The following is a 15,354-nucleotide window of genomic DNA, read 5'->3' as shown; positions in this document are numbered from 1 at the left end:
TCACGTTTTCTTTAATTATGACTGTCTTATGAAGTGTGAAGGCTCCGAATTCTGTTCATGCCCTTGAGGTGATAATTTATTTCAATTCGCCGGAAGGAAAAATTCATTAAAATAGTCTGGCTTTTTCGCTTCTTTTGTCATGGTTGGCGATTTATTTAAATTAAATTGACACATTATTTCTGGATTATCCTTGACTGGATTAATTTATTTGTTACTTATTTCTGACTTTATGACGTGAATTTATTGTGGGTTATTTAATCTTATGGAATTCTGGAATGGAAGCTTCTAATGTGTCCCCTAAGGGTTTACATTTTTCTTACACTCTCTATTCCTTTATACACCCTCCACACACTTACTTGGTGGTGGAAGGGGGACCTACAGTTTAAGGTGGGTTCCGAACCACCAAGAGCAACAGCCTTAAGTACTTAGAGAAAACCTTTTTCTCTAGAGGTACCGGTCCCACGACTCTCCGGAGATGAACAACTTCCTTGCTAGGCTAGTGTTCACCGCATGGGCCACCGAGACTCTTCCAGCGTGCGAGGCGGGAATCGAACCCGCAAGCCGAAGGAGTGGGTCCAAAGCCTACGCTTTAGCCCCCACGACCATCGTCCCACTCTATTTAATCTTATGTGATTTCCCTAATTATTGTTTATTTTCCTGTTATCTATTTTGCCCTGCCGTTCCACATTATAATTTAATATTTTCCCTAATCTTGTTCCGCGATTAATTTATTTATAATTTGAGATTTACTTAATTTAAATATTTCCGATTTCTTAAAACTAGCCCCTCTACCATTTTCCAAAGACGAGCCTGAGCTAGCCAAACCTTTTAGTTTCCGGTTCACTAATTTTACCTTTTTATAAAAACAAAATGTTTGATTTAATTTATTTTACCATTTAAAATTATTTCATATTATTTATGAATAATCTATGAAGGATCTGACGTTCGGAATTCATTGGTTATTCTATCAGTGATTAAGATAAATATACATTTAGTTACACTTAAAATTAGTGTTAAAGTATAACGGACTCATTTTCTATAAGTTGGGTCAGTTGTAAACAATATAAATATGGAAAAAATCAGAGAAAATAGTACAGGATACGTAACATACTTGCACTTAAAGCTTCGTTTAACAATCAATTCTTTGAAAAATCGTCTGCCTAGAGTTCAGAGAGAACTTTGAAGAGAGAATTTTGAATCGTTCTAAAAAAATTTTTTAAACTTTTCTTAAGATTTTTAGGTAAATTTTGAATCACTTCTTACGTCAAAATATTAATTTAAAAAAATTTAAGATATTTTTAAACATTTAAAAATTTTTTCAAAAATTTCGCAAAAAAAATGAGGAAAAATGCAGGTATTAATTTACAAGATTTCCAGAAATTCATCATTTTTTGTAAAAACTGCATATCTTGTGTTAAAAATATAGCGGATTGGTTGCAAATTAATTTGTTTTAATTTTGCATATTCTATTGCAATTTTGTTTGTTTGTATTAATGCAATTATTTGTTTAATCCAGTGTTAATTTTTTCTATTAAAATATCAACTTATATATTCTGCGTCAATAAGTTATATTTTTTTGTTGAAAATTCGTATTAAAATATCAACTATTAAATCCTGCGTTAATAATTCCTCTTTTTTACTGGAAAATTCAACGACTTGTTTCAAATTGAGCTAATTTGATAAGAAAAAAAGGTTTTTCTTTTCAAACTTTCATATTTTACTTGAAAAATCACTTTGAAAAATTAAATTATTTTATAAGAAGTTCGCCTCTTTTCATATAAATTTCACCCATATTGCCAAAAACAAATTTTTTTGTTGACGTTGAAACTATTTTGTTAAATTTCATTTTCTTGATGAGTTAAACCATTTTCTATTTAAAATCGAAATCATGTTTTTTATTGCTGTTTTCCTTTCACGAAGTTTGGAGTGCGTCGGTTCATCTGTGTCAATAAAATAGAATAGGTTTTTTGATTTTATGGATGAACTGAATTCAAGAATAATACGTACGCTCAAGCTCGGTATTCCACTCATCAGGAATGTCGTCATATACTACACAGCCGTAGTCAAAAAGGGTAAGATGAGGCTTTTAATCAGGTAGATAGATGTTGGGGTAGGAAGCAATTCTTTATTCATGTTCAGCTGTTGGAAGACTCTAAATGTTTTCCTCGAAATATTCACAACTTGTTCTTTCCAGTAAGAGAGCGATTAATAATATAGCCTGATCCTCTCACTGATTCCACAAAGAAGATGAAAGTCCCATCGATCAAGAGAGGACGCAAGATTTCAATTGTTGCAAGTCAAGAAGAGGAAGAAGGTCCTATAATTATAGCCTTAGTTTTAGTAGGGTTTATAGTGAGGCCGTTTATCAAGGCCCACTGCACCCCCAAATGAATATCTGCCTTGACCTTTGTACTTTCAGAACGGTTACTAAGATAAAATTCAAACCATTTAACAGTCATGTTTGACAGGTGGAGTGATTTGAGCCTAGTCAATAGCAGATTATGTTTATAGTAACTGTACTAAACAACTTGGAGAAGTCGAAAAGGTCAACAACCGTAATTTCCTTTCTATCAATTGCCAGTTTTAGGTCAGAAGTTACTTCAAGTAAAGCTGAAATTGCATTATGTTTGGCACGAAACCCAGATTGCATTGGGTCCATTAAATAATTAATTTCGATGTTGTCACTAAGTTCTTGATGAATAATACATTCGAAATATTTAGACCAAGCACAGATGATGGATACCGAACGGAATTCTTTGGGAGAGATAGGGTTAGATCTTTTAGTAGCAGAGCGAATAATCGTCTCTTTCCAGGTATCAGGATTATAGATTATAGATGATTATAGACGTTTGAGTGAATAAGCCAATGACTGATAAAGCTAGGCGAATCATTTTACTTGAAATACCATCAGGACCTTGATCATTTGATTTTACCAATAATAGTATTTTAATCAGGGATTCTTGCGATAATTCAGAAAATAATAATTCAGTATCATCAAAAGTAAAGGCTACAAAGGACGGGTAAGGAGCACTGTTTGCAAGGAGTGTGGATTTTGTGGTGAAAGCTGTTAAAAGTTCCGCAAGGGAGAAATTATTGTCAGGAGTTATATTTACGGACAAATATACATACGATGATACTAGGAAGCTGTAGTTGATATCTAAATCCCTCGACGGTCTACAGACTAGCCGGGTTACCTTATGGAGTTTCATCCTCCCTACGACAAAAAAATTTTCCACCGGCAATCCACAGATCGTTGCTCGAACACTCAACTTCGAAAGTATTTTGAAGGGTCGCCTGCTCCCTTCGTTGAGTACATGCTCAAGATTAGCCACTATAAGTTTGAAATCATTGGCATTCTTTTTAATTTTTTTATATTTTCCTCTAACATTTCGGAGATAGCTTCGAGTCCTTCTTAGCGACGCACAGAATGGGAGCCGTACTACTCCTCCTCAGAGCTCTTCTGAAATAAAACATCGTTTTTATACGCATTTGCTTTTTTGTTCCTTTTGTTTACGAACACTACTAACTGTAAGCCTGGCGTCATCTTCGAAGGGACTATTTGTCATAGAGATTTGTGATAAGCACTTCAAAAATAAAAGAACTTTTGACGTCACACTTGGTATACACGCTGATTGGCCAAGTAACTTGATTCCGTCAACCATGCCAATCAACGAGCCTTATGCGGAGATTTCCCAGTGGCCACAAAATTTGGCGAGATCTTTACGACATCGTAGTCCAATGGGTTCCGCTTCACGAACAGCGGCAGTGTTCGGAAACAAACACTTCTTTAACTCGCACAATATGATGCGTATTTGTATGTCACCGAATTAAGCCAAGTAACTTCGCCTTTGGAATTCTCATTATAATTTATAATGTACCAATTGTTATTCATGCTTACTTAAGGTGATCAACTCTGACCGAATCATCTTATAAACATTTATTGAGATATTCCGAAATAAGTGGAGAACTTTTCGCGCTGCGTATTGGCTCACAGTATAACCGGCGCGCCTGCGCGCGTTGTGATTGGTCACAGGTATCGTGCGAACCTCGCATTTTTCCCCGAACATGGAGCGACGGCAAAAAAGTGAAACCACTCTCGATCTGTGCGTCCCGTGTGACAGGCCATTTTAAAGTTTAAAAAAAAATTTGCGAATAAACTTGACAATTCATTAGCTGCCATTTAGAGTTTTCCGCATAAGGACTAATTAAACCAACCACAAGGATGGCGTTGAAGGTACAAATTTATTTTATTCCAACAAGCCAGGTTAAAATTAAAATCCTATCTTTGTTGTGTGACCTGCTATTCAAGCGTCTGATTTTACCGATTTTACCGTCGGTAATACATTTTTTTAGGATTGAAATTGGTTGGAATATCATCGACTTTTTTATTTATTAATTTCCCATCAAATGGAAGAAGATTAAAAAGAATTTAAAGTTGATAGGGGAGTGCTAGTATTTAAATCCGGGTTGTGAAATATATATATTAAATGTTTCGTAACGAGTTTTTGACAGGATGCAAGGAATTAAAACCTACGGCAACATTTTTAATCTGCGACAGAAGAGCAACATTTTATAAACAATTCGAATGATCTGGAAAGAATTTTGCATGGTTTCAAAATAATAAAAAAACTTCTTAAGATTTCTAGGAAAGTTTTTTTAATGACTTTTCATCTTATTGAACGAAAAAAGCGCTTTAGTCACATGAGTCACATTCCCTTTAAGTAGCCTGAACAGAAAGGATAGTTGGAAAATACAAATGCTATCTTCGGGATGTTTTACAACGTTCTTAGTCCATCATATTTATGTTATTGCTTATTCAGTGCCATTCCCAATTGTCTGGCCGCAAATAATATTAAATAATTAGCTCTCTCTAGTCTAATTTTTTTAATCATGCAAAATGAAGACAATATATTAGAGTAATAATTAATATGCGTACGAAAAAGAGAAATCTAATGCTCTGAACGCCATCAGGTTCTTTAACATCAATGAATTTCTAATGGCAAAGCCCAGAGATCTGAGAGTCTAATATATGGCATCAAAAACTTATTAGTTTCTCCTTAATTTCATAATAGTTTATTTTTATACCAGGCAAATCGATTGTATTACTTGAGGTAAACTGAATATCATTTGTGGACAGTACACCTTAAACAGACTTAATGTGGTTAGAAAAAGTGTACTCAAACCCACCAGTAGTATCAGCTTATTCGTTCCCAAGAAACATGTTGTTAGGCAGACTTTATGTATCACACATCGAATTGACAAATTTCCAAAAAGACTTAGGACTCTCAATAGAAAATTTTTTTCTTTTATTTATGAAATTAAGGTGAAAGGTTGTAGATATTTTTTTTGCATTGTGCCCTTAGTTGGGAGAATCTGAAATAGCTTAGTCAAGCTACCAGACCTCTTATAAGCTAAGTGTGCCTATCTTTTCGCCATGGCAAGGCACTTAATGTCACTAGAGGATCACGGTGAGTAGCTGGAAGGTTTTATCATTTATAATTAGACAAAATGATCACCGGCATGTTCGCACTTAAAATCATAATACAATCATCTATTAATACTAAGTTCAAAGGTAAGCGGAACATGGTAATTGACAATTGTTAAGGGCGGATCAGTTGCTTTTCTTAATTGAAGACTAGTAGCGTTAGTGAAAAAAAGCTCTGAAAAGGACACAGACGTATTCCTAATTTTGTTTATTTGGAATGTATAAAAAAATTCAAGAAAATAAGAGATACAATTTAAGATCTCAATATGTATTTGCAGTAAAACATGTTTAGGTAACGCTGCCACTTCCGATTGACACTCAGAGGGTTGATTTAACTATCCTGATCGTGAGTTGAGATCACCTGTGGATATTAAAACAGACTATAAAAGTAGGCTCTGTTGGCTTTCTTTAGAGATACCACTGACGTTATTTTGACCAACCCATAAAAAACAACTCCTAATTTTGTCTTTTAACTTGATTTCCGGATGACTGCCTAACGAGGCACATTTGCATCATCAGCTCCACTCTATGTTCGTTCCATGTGTCCTAGTTCTTCATAGAGTAGCATGAATTTCTGATACGCTTTCTTCAATTTTTGGTTGAACTGTAGCCCTTGTTTCGAGTGTGCTAAATCTTTTTCAAGCTAACAAGTTACTCATGCATAAGTCCTTCTGTTTTTCTTTAAATGGATACCTTAACATAAACCGACTCAAGTCTGTCCTCTGACAGATCTGTGAAAAATGTCGTTCTCTTTTACTGCTTTAAAAGATTATAAATTTAACGATTTTGAATTGAAGACATACCTTTTGTAACATTTATTTATGATAAAAGTTTATGAAGATTTATAATTTTTTTAATTTACAGAATTATAAATTAATGTAGATAATTCTTTTAATATTTCGAGGTCTATAAACTATTTTCTGCCCCTAATATTGTTAATTGTATTTTTCCATCAAGGACAGGGCGCGATCGTAAACAAGTTGTCTGATATTTCGACCAAACACAAAATCATGATGATTTAATTTCTTTCCAGAGACGAGATAATTTTCGACTACATTCGGAAGCTTTTTTATAAGTGCAGCTATATCCTGAAAATCAAAAAAATATTATTCCTAACATTTCAAATATAAACAATTTAGAAATACATTATTAACCAAAGTTCTAAATATGAACTTTAAAATATGTTTTCAACAATAATTGGTAATTAAAAAATTCCGATTAAAAGCGTTTTAGGTTTTAAAAACATACTAAACGATTTTAAATTAGAAATGTACCAAACAAAAAGATTTTATATTGGGCTGAATTTTGAAAAAAGAACAATATTTCGAATAAAATTGAAAAGAGTGCAACTTGTATAATTTCCAAATATAAGCAGCTAAGTTTGAATAATTGGAAATTTAATGTTTGAAATACAATGAAATGTTAGCAGAAGTTGTCACTATTAAAAAACTTCAGCGTAAAATTTAAAAAATGCGCAATTTCAATATAAAGGCGTAGAATTAAATCATTTCTAATTAAAAGCATTTAAAATTGAACAATGTTATTTTAAGTTGCAGAATATTAAATTTTAATAAAAGAAATCGGATTAATATTGCTATTAACTTTAACTGACCTTTGGTGTTGCTAAATAATCACTCGACCCATAGTAGATGGCAATAGGAAATTTAATTCTTTCCAAGGGATAATCCGGCGGGGTTGTTGAATTATACAACTCTAAGTTTTTTTTCGGACCATAATAATATTGTCGAAAAGTACCTTAAAAAAAAATAATAATTAAATTTAAGCTTGAAAAAAAAATTATTTTACATGCCAGGATGATATTGTTCAAATCCAAAATGCCAAAATTGTTTTAATGAACTTTAATGAAATGCACTAAATTCGTTCGAAAAAGTTTACATTCTTTAATTATGATACGATTATCGATACAAAAAATAAGAAGGTCCGAAAAATGTAATCTCTTTCCCTCCCCATATCAGCTATCGCTTCTTAGTTATTCTTAAAGAATTAATTATTCATACCCCTAGACTTTCTTCAACGAAAAATGTACATTTCCTCTCATTTTTCCTTAGTCAAACTATGAAAAATTATCAAACCCGATCGATTTCTTCATATCCAGGTCCAATGACTGCAAATATAATAAAAATGCAAAACGGTTGAAATATACTTCCCAATTTGCAAAAATGACTTGTGAAACTTGTAAGCATCGGTCAAGCTTGAAAAATGGGAAAATATCCTACTTCTTCTGATATACTCTGTAAGTATTAAGGTGGAATTTGAAAATTAAAATGTTTATTTTCCAAAAAACAATACCCTTCTAGATTCTTATCGCTTGGTAACAGAAACTTACCGTAATTTTTTAAAATGAAAAGAAAAAGTTTTAATGGTGCTGGAAAGTTTTCATAACTTTCAACATTTTTGAAGTGTACTCTATGGTTGCGAAAATGGTATGAAAGTGATTTTTGTGAAGTCTTTTGGGCATCAACTAAAAATACAGAATTAAAAGACATTTTTGATGAATGCAGGAATTCACTTTATACCACACAATTTTTATTTCAAATATTTTTTTAACTCCGTTTAAAGAAATATGTATTATGATAAAAGATAGCTACCATCAATCAGTGTAGATATCATTCCATCATCCGCAAAAATAGAAATCAACACTGTCGATCAAGTCATCTTTTTTAAAAACAGAAAATACTTCAAGTCAATTAAGACCAGGTGGAAAATTAATTTATTGAAATTTTAAAATTAAATTTAATCGGAAAAAATATCTTGTAAAAACTGTTTGATTCATTAAAAATAAATTTCAATTCAACGGTATCAAAAAAAAGTTTTTCTCCAGTAAATGCGTACTCCTGTATTCAGTTAAAAAATTAGCAATGCGTTTCTTTGAAAAAGAGAGAAGAATTGAAGAAGAACAGTTGTAAAAAATTAAATTGTTCATTTTTAAGCTCCAAACTTACCAGTACGCATACAGTTCATAATAATAAATAATAATTTTTAATTAAATATTTATCATAAAAGTGCTTACCATAAATATATGATTGAATGGTGTAATAAATGATGGTATGTCTGATAAGTGCGACATGCAAGCAGCTGGAGACAAAGCTACTACAAATTTTGTTTTTTCATTATATTTGGGTTTTAAGGACCCTATAACAAAAGTCTGAGCACACACTTGAGAACCCTTGTCAACTAAATTGAACGCTGCAAAAAATGAAGGCCATGTACTGCTCTTCCCATTTACTAGCTTAGTAATAGGGCTATGGCGGTATCACTGACCGAACAGAATTCTGTTTACCGATGGATGGTATTGACTGAGTTGGTATTACGGCAGTCGGTAATGCAAATCGCAATATAAGCTTGGCTCCAGATTCGGGACACTGGTTACCCCAAATTTACGGAGATCAGCCGCTCCGAAATGTGGGTGCTATATTTTCCTAAGCTGGGCAAGCACAGAACTGTGCCACAACCGCCGCGTGTGCAGAACGGCGCAACTACACTGCTGATTGAATAGTTCGGCTTATTAGAGAAAATTGTTCTCATGAATCAGTGAGCATTTCAGGAACCTCTACTCCACCACAACCAGAACAAGCCGGCAACAGAAATGAGATTTGACACTAAGAACAACCGCGGACAGGCATCCGATAGAAGAAGAGCGATGCTTTATGACCCGGAGAAACATTAACACCCAGGTTTTTCTCAAGCCTAAAGATCTGACTGAAACGGATGACGAGCTTCGTGGACATTTTTCCGAATATAAAATAATAAAGATAAAGATAAGCTGGGCAAGATAGTAGGCATCCCGTATTCAGTGTGTGATTGACTATATCACATCTGGCGAGAATTTTACCGCCAAGGTTCGAAAGTTTGCGCTCGAACTTCGGACCCGTTATCACACACGTAACAAGTCAAAGCTGCTGACCAACAGGCAGCTTATTGTTTAGAGAATACAGATACTATCTGACACTAACAGAGGTCTTGAGCGGAGAGAGACGTGGGTCAGAAAAAATCAGCAATTTCTCTCTGACTCATCTCGACTCTTCCAAGACTCTCCAGTTACTGTCGACCACCCGCCAAACCAGAGGAGGTTGTAGTATTTTGGAGAGAAGTCTACGAAGTGCAACATAGACTGGGCGAAGACTCAGCTAACATAAATAGCTTTAAGGAGCTGTGTGATGCCCTTATCACACCTGATGAATAATGCCCACCCATCACTACTGAGGAGGTGAAGAAAGTTTTAAGAGGGATGAAGAACTATTCCGCTCCAGGACCAAATTTCATCAAGACCTTCTGGTGGAAGAAGTTTCTTTCATCACATCAGTATTTGGCCCTTATTTTCACTTCATAGTTAAAGTCGGAAGAACCAATTCCGGAGTGGTTGGTGGAAGGGCGCACTATACTTCTGCCGAAAATAAGTAACTTAGCTAATCTGAAGAATTACAGGCCAATAACTTGCCTCAACACAATGTGTAATTAATTCAGAGCTATCCTAAATGATAGGATTGTTCGGGCGATAGAACCTGTGTGGCAAGAAATATATCAACAACGCGTCAATGTGTCGTTCATTTTTGAAATATAATAGTTAATAATAATTTTGTAGAATGCGCTATATTAATTGAAAATAATAATTATGCCCAGCCTGAGAAGAAATATCCAACATCATGATGTAATCCCATGGAAGGATTTATTTTTCGAGCGGAAGAAAGGACGGAAAACTTTCTCAGTGCGTCGTTTGCTTCTTGCGATAACAATTTTCATGTATCATATTGCAAAATATTATATATGTTATTATGCAGGGTTTCCCTAATTACAACTTGACAAAATGCTTTGATATTTATTCAAATTTAAAGGATTTTTAGATATTGATATTTGGCGCTAGATTTAAGAGACGAATAAAATAAAATAAATAATATAACACGAACCGATAAACATAAAACTCTGAAAAATTATTCACAATTCTAAATTCGGTAGCATTGTGATCCTCCATATATTTTTTTTACTATTTACTACAATAAAAAATTGAAATGCGAACACAAAAAACACGACCCACATCAAGAAAAATAGAATTTCTGAGGTATTTTTTCGAAATTGACGCATGTGCACTGAAAGTTTCTATTTGGACGTAATATACGTCAAACCACTTCAGAAAACTAGATTTACTATCTGATCTGGAAAAAATCGTGTAAAAAATAACAAGGTCACTTTTCCGACAAGTGTCTTTCAGGGCGACATCATGAGCCCACTCCTCTTTTGCCTCACATTATTGCCACTATCTCTAGCACTCCGCGATTCCGATGGGTACTTTTGCGGCAAACCTTCAGATCGAAAGTAGAAGGTCACTCATCTATTTAGCATGGACGATCTTAAGATCTATACTAAAAACGAAGAGCTACTACATCTAGCTCTAGGGCTTGTCGAACGACATACTCAGAAAATAGGAATGGAATTTGGTTAGGAAATGCGCCAAGGTTTATTGGAAGCGAGAACAAATTAATGGCAACCCTGAAGACCCTGAGCTTGTTGATAGAGCTCAGATCCCTTAATATCTGGACAAGAAAGGTTATGCACGCGAACAAAAGCATGCATTATGGGTGAGCAAAATACATAAAATCGAATCTGTCTTAAGTACATACTACAGAAAGCCCGGATTAAGAAAGCACAAGAGAAAAACTTCCGTGAACAGCTCCTCGATAAGAGGATGCACGGCATCTTTCACAGATATGTAGAAGATCAGTCAATGTTGTGTGAGCTAACTTTTGCTTTCCTTTAATTACTTAGATTGAAGTCTGGCACGGAGGGTTTTATTTTGGCATGTCAAGACGATGTCATTTCCAACTTAACGTACCGTCGCCACATTTTGAGCTAAGACATTCCCCATGATTGCTGCAGGGCGTGGTATGCACATCCCGAGCATTTAGTATACACACTATCTAGTTATCCAACTCATGCAGGAACAATCTACATTCAGAGGCACAATGCGGCCTTAAGAGTGCTTTATTACCTTCTCTGTCACTCTTACGACATTAACCTTAATATCGCTTCTCTGAAAGCTCCTAGGGAAATCGAGTAAATTGTCGAAAATGAGAAGTGCCGCACATACTGGAACTTTATATTCTCGACAATTGTTTCTGCTGTACGCTCGAGGCCTGACATGGTTCTTCTTGACTTCGAGAAGCGAACTATGTTCGTTATCGAATTTTTGGGCACTAGCAGACAAAAAAATCATAGCCAAGCACAATGAAAAGAAAAAGAGGTATAGAGACCTAATAAGGGAGTTGCTACTATTGTGCCCGCAATATTCTGTTAATGAAACATATTCTGTGTTTGAAACTGCATACAGTAGAAGTCCGATAACTTGCCGTCCGATAAGTGTACATTCCTCTTAAAACGTCATCACACGTACGGCACGCACACTAATTGTGGTTCTCCCACTCCTTGTGCTATTTTTCTCATGATTAGCGCCCATGATGTACGCATGCGCGCACCTAATATCGTGCTACTAGAGAGGGCATCCGATTTAATATATTTTTATTATTATTTCCACAAATAGATATTTAAAATTCAAAGAAATGTATCTCCTATTATGTCTAATTAAAACCAGTCAAAATTAAATAATTCAAAGTTTACACTTTTAAATTTCAATTAATTCAAATCCGAAATGATTCAATTTTGCCATTTTAAAATTAAAATCTCAATTGAATATTTCAAAATAAATCTTCTGAAATTCTAGAAATCTGAATTTTTCTTAAATTGGAAAAATTATGGTTCAATATACGAATTAGTCAGAAAAATTTTTCTAAAATTAAAAAGTAATTTCATCTTTATTTTAAACGTTTGAAATGAAAAAATGTACAATTCTGGATCTTGAAAATTAAATTACTAGAAAAAAAACTGAACAAAAAATTTATTCACGAAATATTGTAATGTGTAAACTCTATTGTATTCTAACTCTTGAAAATTATATTCGTTTAAATAAATTTAATCGCGTAGAAATTAACCATTTCTAAAATTTTAAATAATCTTTTTGAAATTTAAACATTTCAATTTTAATCACAAAACTGAAATTACTTTGTGTAACACAAAATTGTTAAGGAATTAAGTGCTTTAACTATACTTTTCGCAAATCAACCATTTTAATTTTAGATGCAAAATTTAAACTCATGATAGAAAAAAAATTTAAAAATGTAGCGTTCACTAGAAAAATTCATAATTCTACAATTGAAGCTACAAAAAAAAGAAATTATTCAATTGTTCAATAGAGAAATTGTTTTTTTTTGTAAGTTTCCAATTTTTAACTTTTGGGAAATTTTCAAATAAAATAAAACAACTTTCTAAGAATTTAAGAAATCAGAATATTTTGTGTTTAAAACTAAACCAAACTATTTAGAATATCTGAATCTAAAATTAAAATTCTTAATCTGACTCAAATTGAGTCGGTTGAATTTCGAAAAGTTTAAATGACAATTTGAAAATTTTTAATTCCTTAACAAATAATGCTACTTAAATAAATACAAATTTTCAAGGTTTTCCGCAAAAAAAAGTTTTAATACAAGTCTGCGACTAAATTTTTTAGTTTTAAATAAGGCTCGGATTTTTTAATTTTACTTTTATAGAGTGTAAATTTTATTCTTTAAAATTTCCATTTAAAATTGTTGCTTCAAATAATTATAATTGAAAGAAAAAGCTTTATTAAATTAATTTATAAAAATAATAATATTACCTATTGATCTATTGGGCCCTGCAAGGGGCCAAGGAGCAGAGGAACCGACAAAGCCATGCATTAATAGAACAACTTTTTCTTTTTTTGTTTTATTTAATTTTTTATTGATTATTCCAGGAATTCGATGAATTTCCAAAATATATCCATCTTCAGTTATCACATTATGAACCTCAACACCGTAACCATGATTCATTATAAATTTAGTTTATAAACAAATTAAATATTTCGTTTTCAATAATTAATTTTTAATTTTTTTCGTTTTTTAGAGTATTAAACATTAAAAAATTTCTTACGATTGTGACGCTTGAATCTGGAGGACCACTTTCAGTAAAAACAACACCATGGTATAAAAATATCGCAAGAATGAAAACTACGTTTTCCATTTATTCAAAATTTAAAAAATGAACAATAAAATTTGCATCGCTATTTCACAATCGTTATCTCCCTCTGAAAAAGGAAGAAAAATTATATTAATGGCATGCCCTATTTTCTCATGAATTTAACGCGCATGGTTAATTAACAAAAAAATTAACAATTTAGGTAATAAAATTTTCGAAAATCACGATATTTCCAAACTGACTAAATACATATGTTTTAATTAATTAATTTTATCTTATGCTAATTTGGATTATAAAAATGTTGGGACAGACTTTGAAGTGATCTTTGAAAACCTTCAGTCTAAAATATTAAAATGTACCTTTAATTTTTATATTTTTTCAGCTTAATATAAGCAATATTTGTGAATCACAAATGTTTTTTCAATGACACTAACACTATTTAGCAATTTAACATTTTTAATTTTTATTTTGAGACAGGTGCGTGACAAGACTATTTTTTATTTTTAAACAAATTTGTCAAAAGTTTTCAAATTGCAAATTATCTGTAAAATTTATTTAATGGAGAAAGAATATTGCAGATTTTGAGACATTTTTTCTAATTGTTCAGAATTTTTTTCAATCTTTTTGGAAAACTTAAAAGTAATTTAAAAAGATTTTTAGATGTTTCAGAAGTTTTTAAAAGATCCGGATAAAAATTAAAATCTTGAAAAGATTTCAGAGATTAGAAAATTTTTCAAAATTCCTATTAAACTTTCAAGTAATTTTTAATTTTGGAAAGTAAATATAAAGACAAATTGTAATTATGTATTAAAATATTTTAAATAGTATATAAAATTTCGAAAAAGAATGTTAAATATTGAAAGACAGTTTTTTTAATTTACATAATCACACAATTTTAAACAAAATTCGAAGAAATTTGAGTGATGTTTAGAAGTTTTTAACACAATAAAAAATAAAGTGAAATATAAAAATCTAAACAGGAAATAAAAAATATAGTTTTGGAAATTTTGAGCGAAAAATTTTAAAAGGTTGAAAATATTGGGAAAGGTTAAAAAAATTGGGGAAAAATTGTTTATGATTTTTTTATTTAAAATATTAATTCTTTAAGACAATTTTAAAAGATATCCAGAAGTTTCAAATAATTTTTAAGAATGCTGACAAAAATCAGATCGTGATAATCCTGAAAATGATTTTAAAACTTTTTAGACAGAATAAACGGTTTTTAAAGATTTAAAAAGAAAATTTCAAAGCTTTTATAGGATTTTCCAATGTTTCGAAATAATAAAAAAACTCCGTAACCTTTCAGCGAGCGCGCCGTTTAATTTCCCTTGAGCGAGCGCTTGTCGTAAATTTTAATTCATTCGGGGTTATCCAAGTTAACGAAACAATTCCAAAGTGGTTCCATGTGAAACAACCACAAAATTTTTAAATTGAAAACAGAAGCCCTGGATCACCTTTCTAAAACTCCAGGTTATGTTCTGAACTTGTCAATAGTTTCGGGTTTTCCATTTTAAACAATTTCATTCTTATACTACCGACAATCCGGAAGTTGCGCGGTTTTCCAAGACTTGGGTTAATTATTTAAGATAGTTTAAGCTAAAGAATAGATTCTGCCTGTTTTTCCCCTTTTTCTTACATGTACCTTTAAAAAATGAGACCATCCTGAAGAATTCAAAAACACTTTAGACCTATTGAGAGACTTCAAGAAGCAATTGAGACGCCTTTTGTCGATTGGAGTAACTCATCTGATTTCAAATTTTCCCGCCAATCCTACTGCAGTGTGCCAACCTGATTCTATCCTTCTGGTC

At 32.4% G+C, this 15,354-nt stretch overlaps 1 protein-coding gene across 4 annotated transcripts in view; it reads right to left on the bottom strand.

The window, feature by feature from the left end:
- Window positions 1-6,380: 6,380 nt before the first annotated feature.
- LOC117173392 (general odorant-binding protein 56a-like) overlaps window positions 6,381-15,354 on the bottom strand; it is a 23,193-nt gene continuing 14,219 nt past the window's right edge. Inside the window, exons 6-7 of one of the 4 annotated variants that reach the window (XM_033361926.1) lie at window positions 7,098-7,240; window positions 6,381-6,573 (exon numbers count right to left, since the gene is read on the bottom strand). In XM_033361926.1, the coding sequence (XP_033217817.1) occupies window positions 7,189-7,240 (52 nt within the window). In that variant the 3' untranslated portion in view covers window positions 6,381-6,573; window positions 7,098-7,188. Of the gene's footprint in view, window positions 6,574-7,097; window positions 7,241-7,524; window positions 7,611-13,636; window positions 13,656-15,354 lie in introns of those variants that run through there. The other 3 variants (XM_033361927.1, XM_033361929.1, XM_033361931.1) reach the window with 3 other exon arrangements.

This window comes from Belonocnema kinseyi, chromosome 5, assembly GCF_010883055.1.
Source record: "Belonocnema kinseyi isolate 2016_QV_RU_SX_M_011 chromosome 5, B_treatae_v1, whole genome shotgun sequence".
NCBI lineage: Eukaryota > Metazoa > Arthropoda > Insecta > Hymenoptera > Cynipidae > Belonocnema > Belonocnema kinseyi.
The sequence above is the reverse complement of the archived record's forward strand: the minus strand, read 5'-3'. Positions and strand labels throughout refer to the sequence as shown.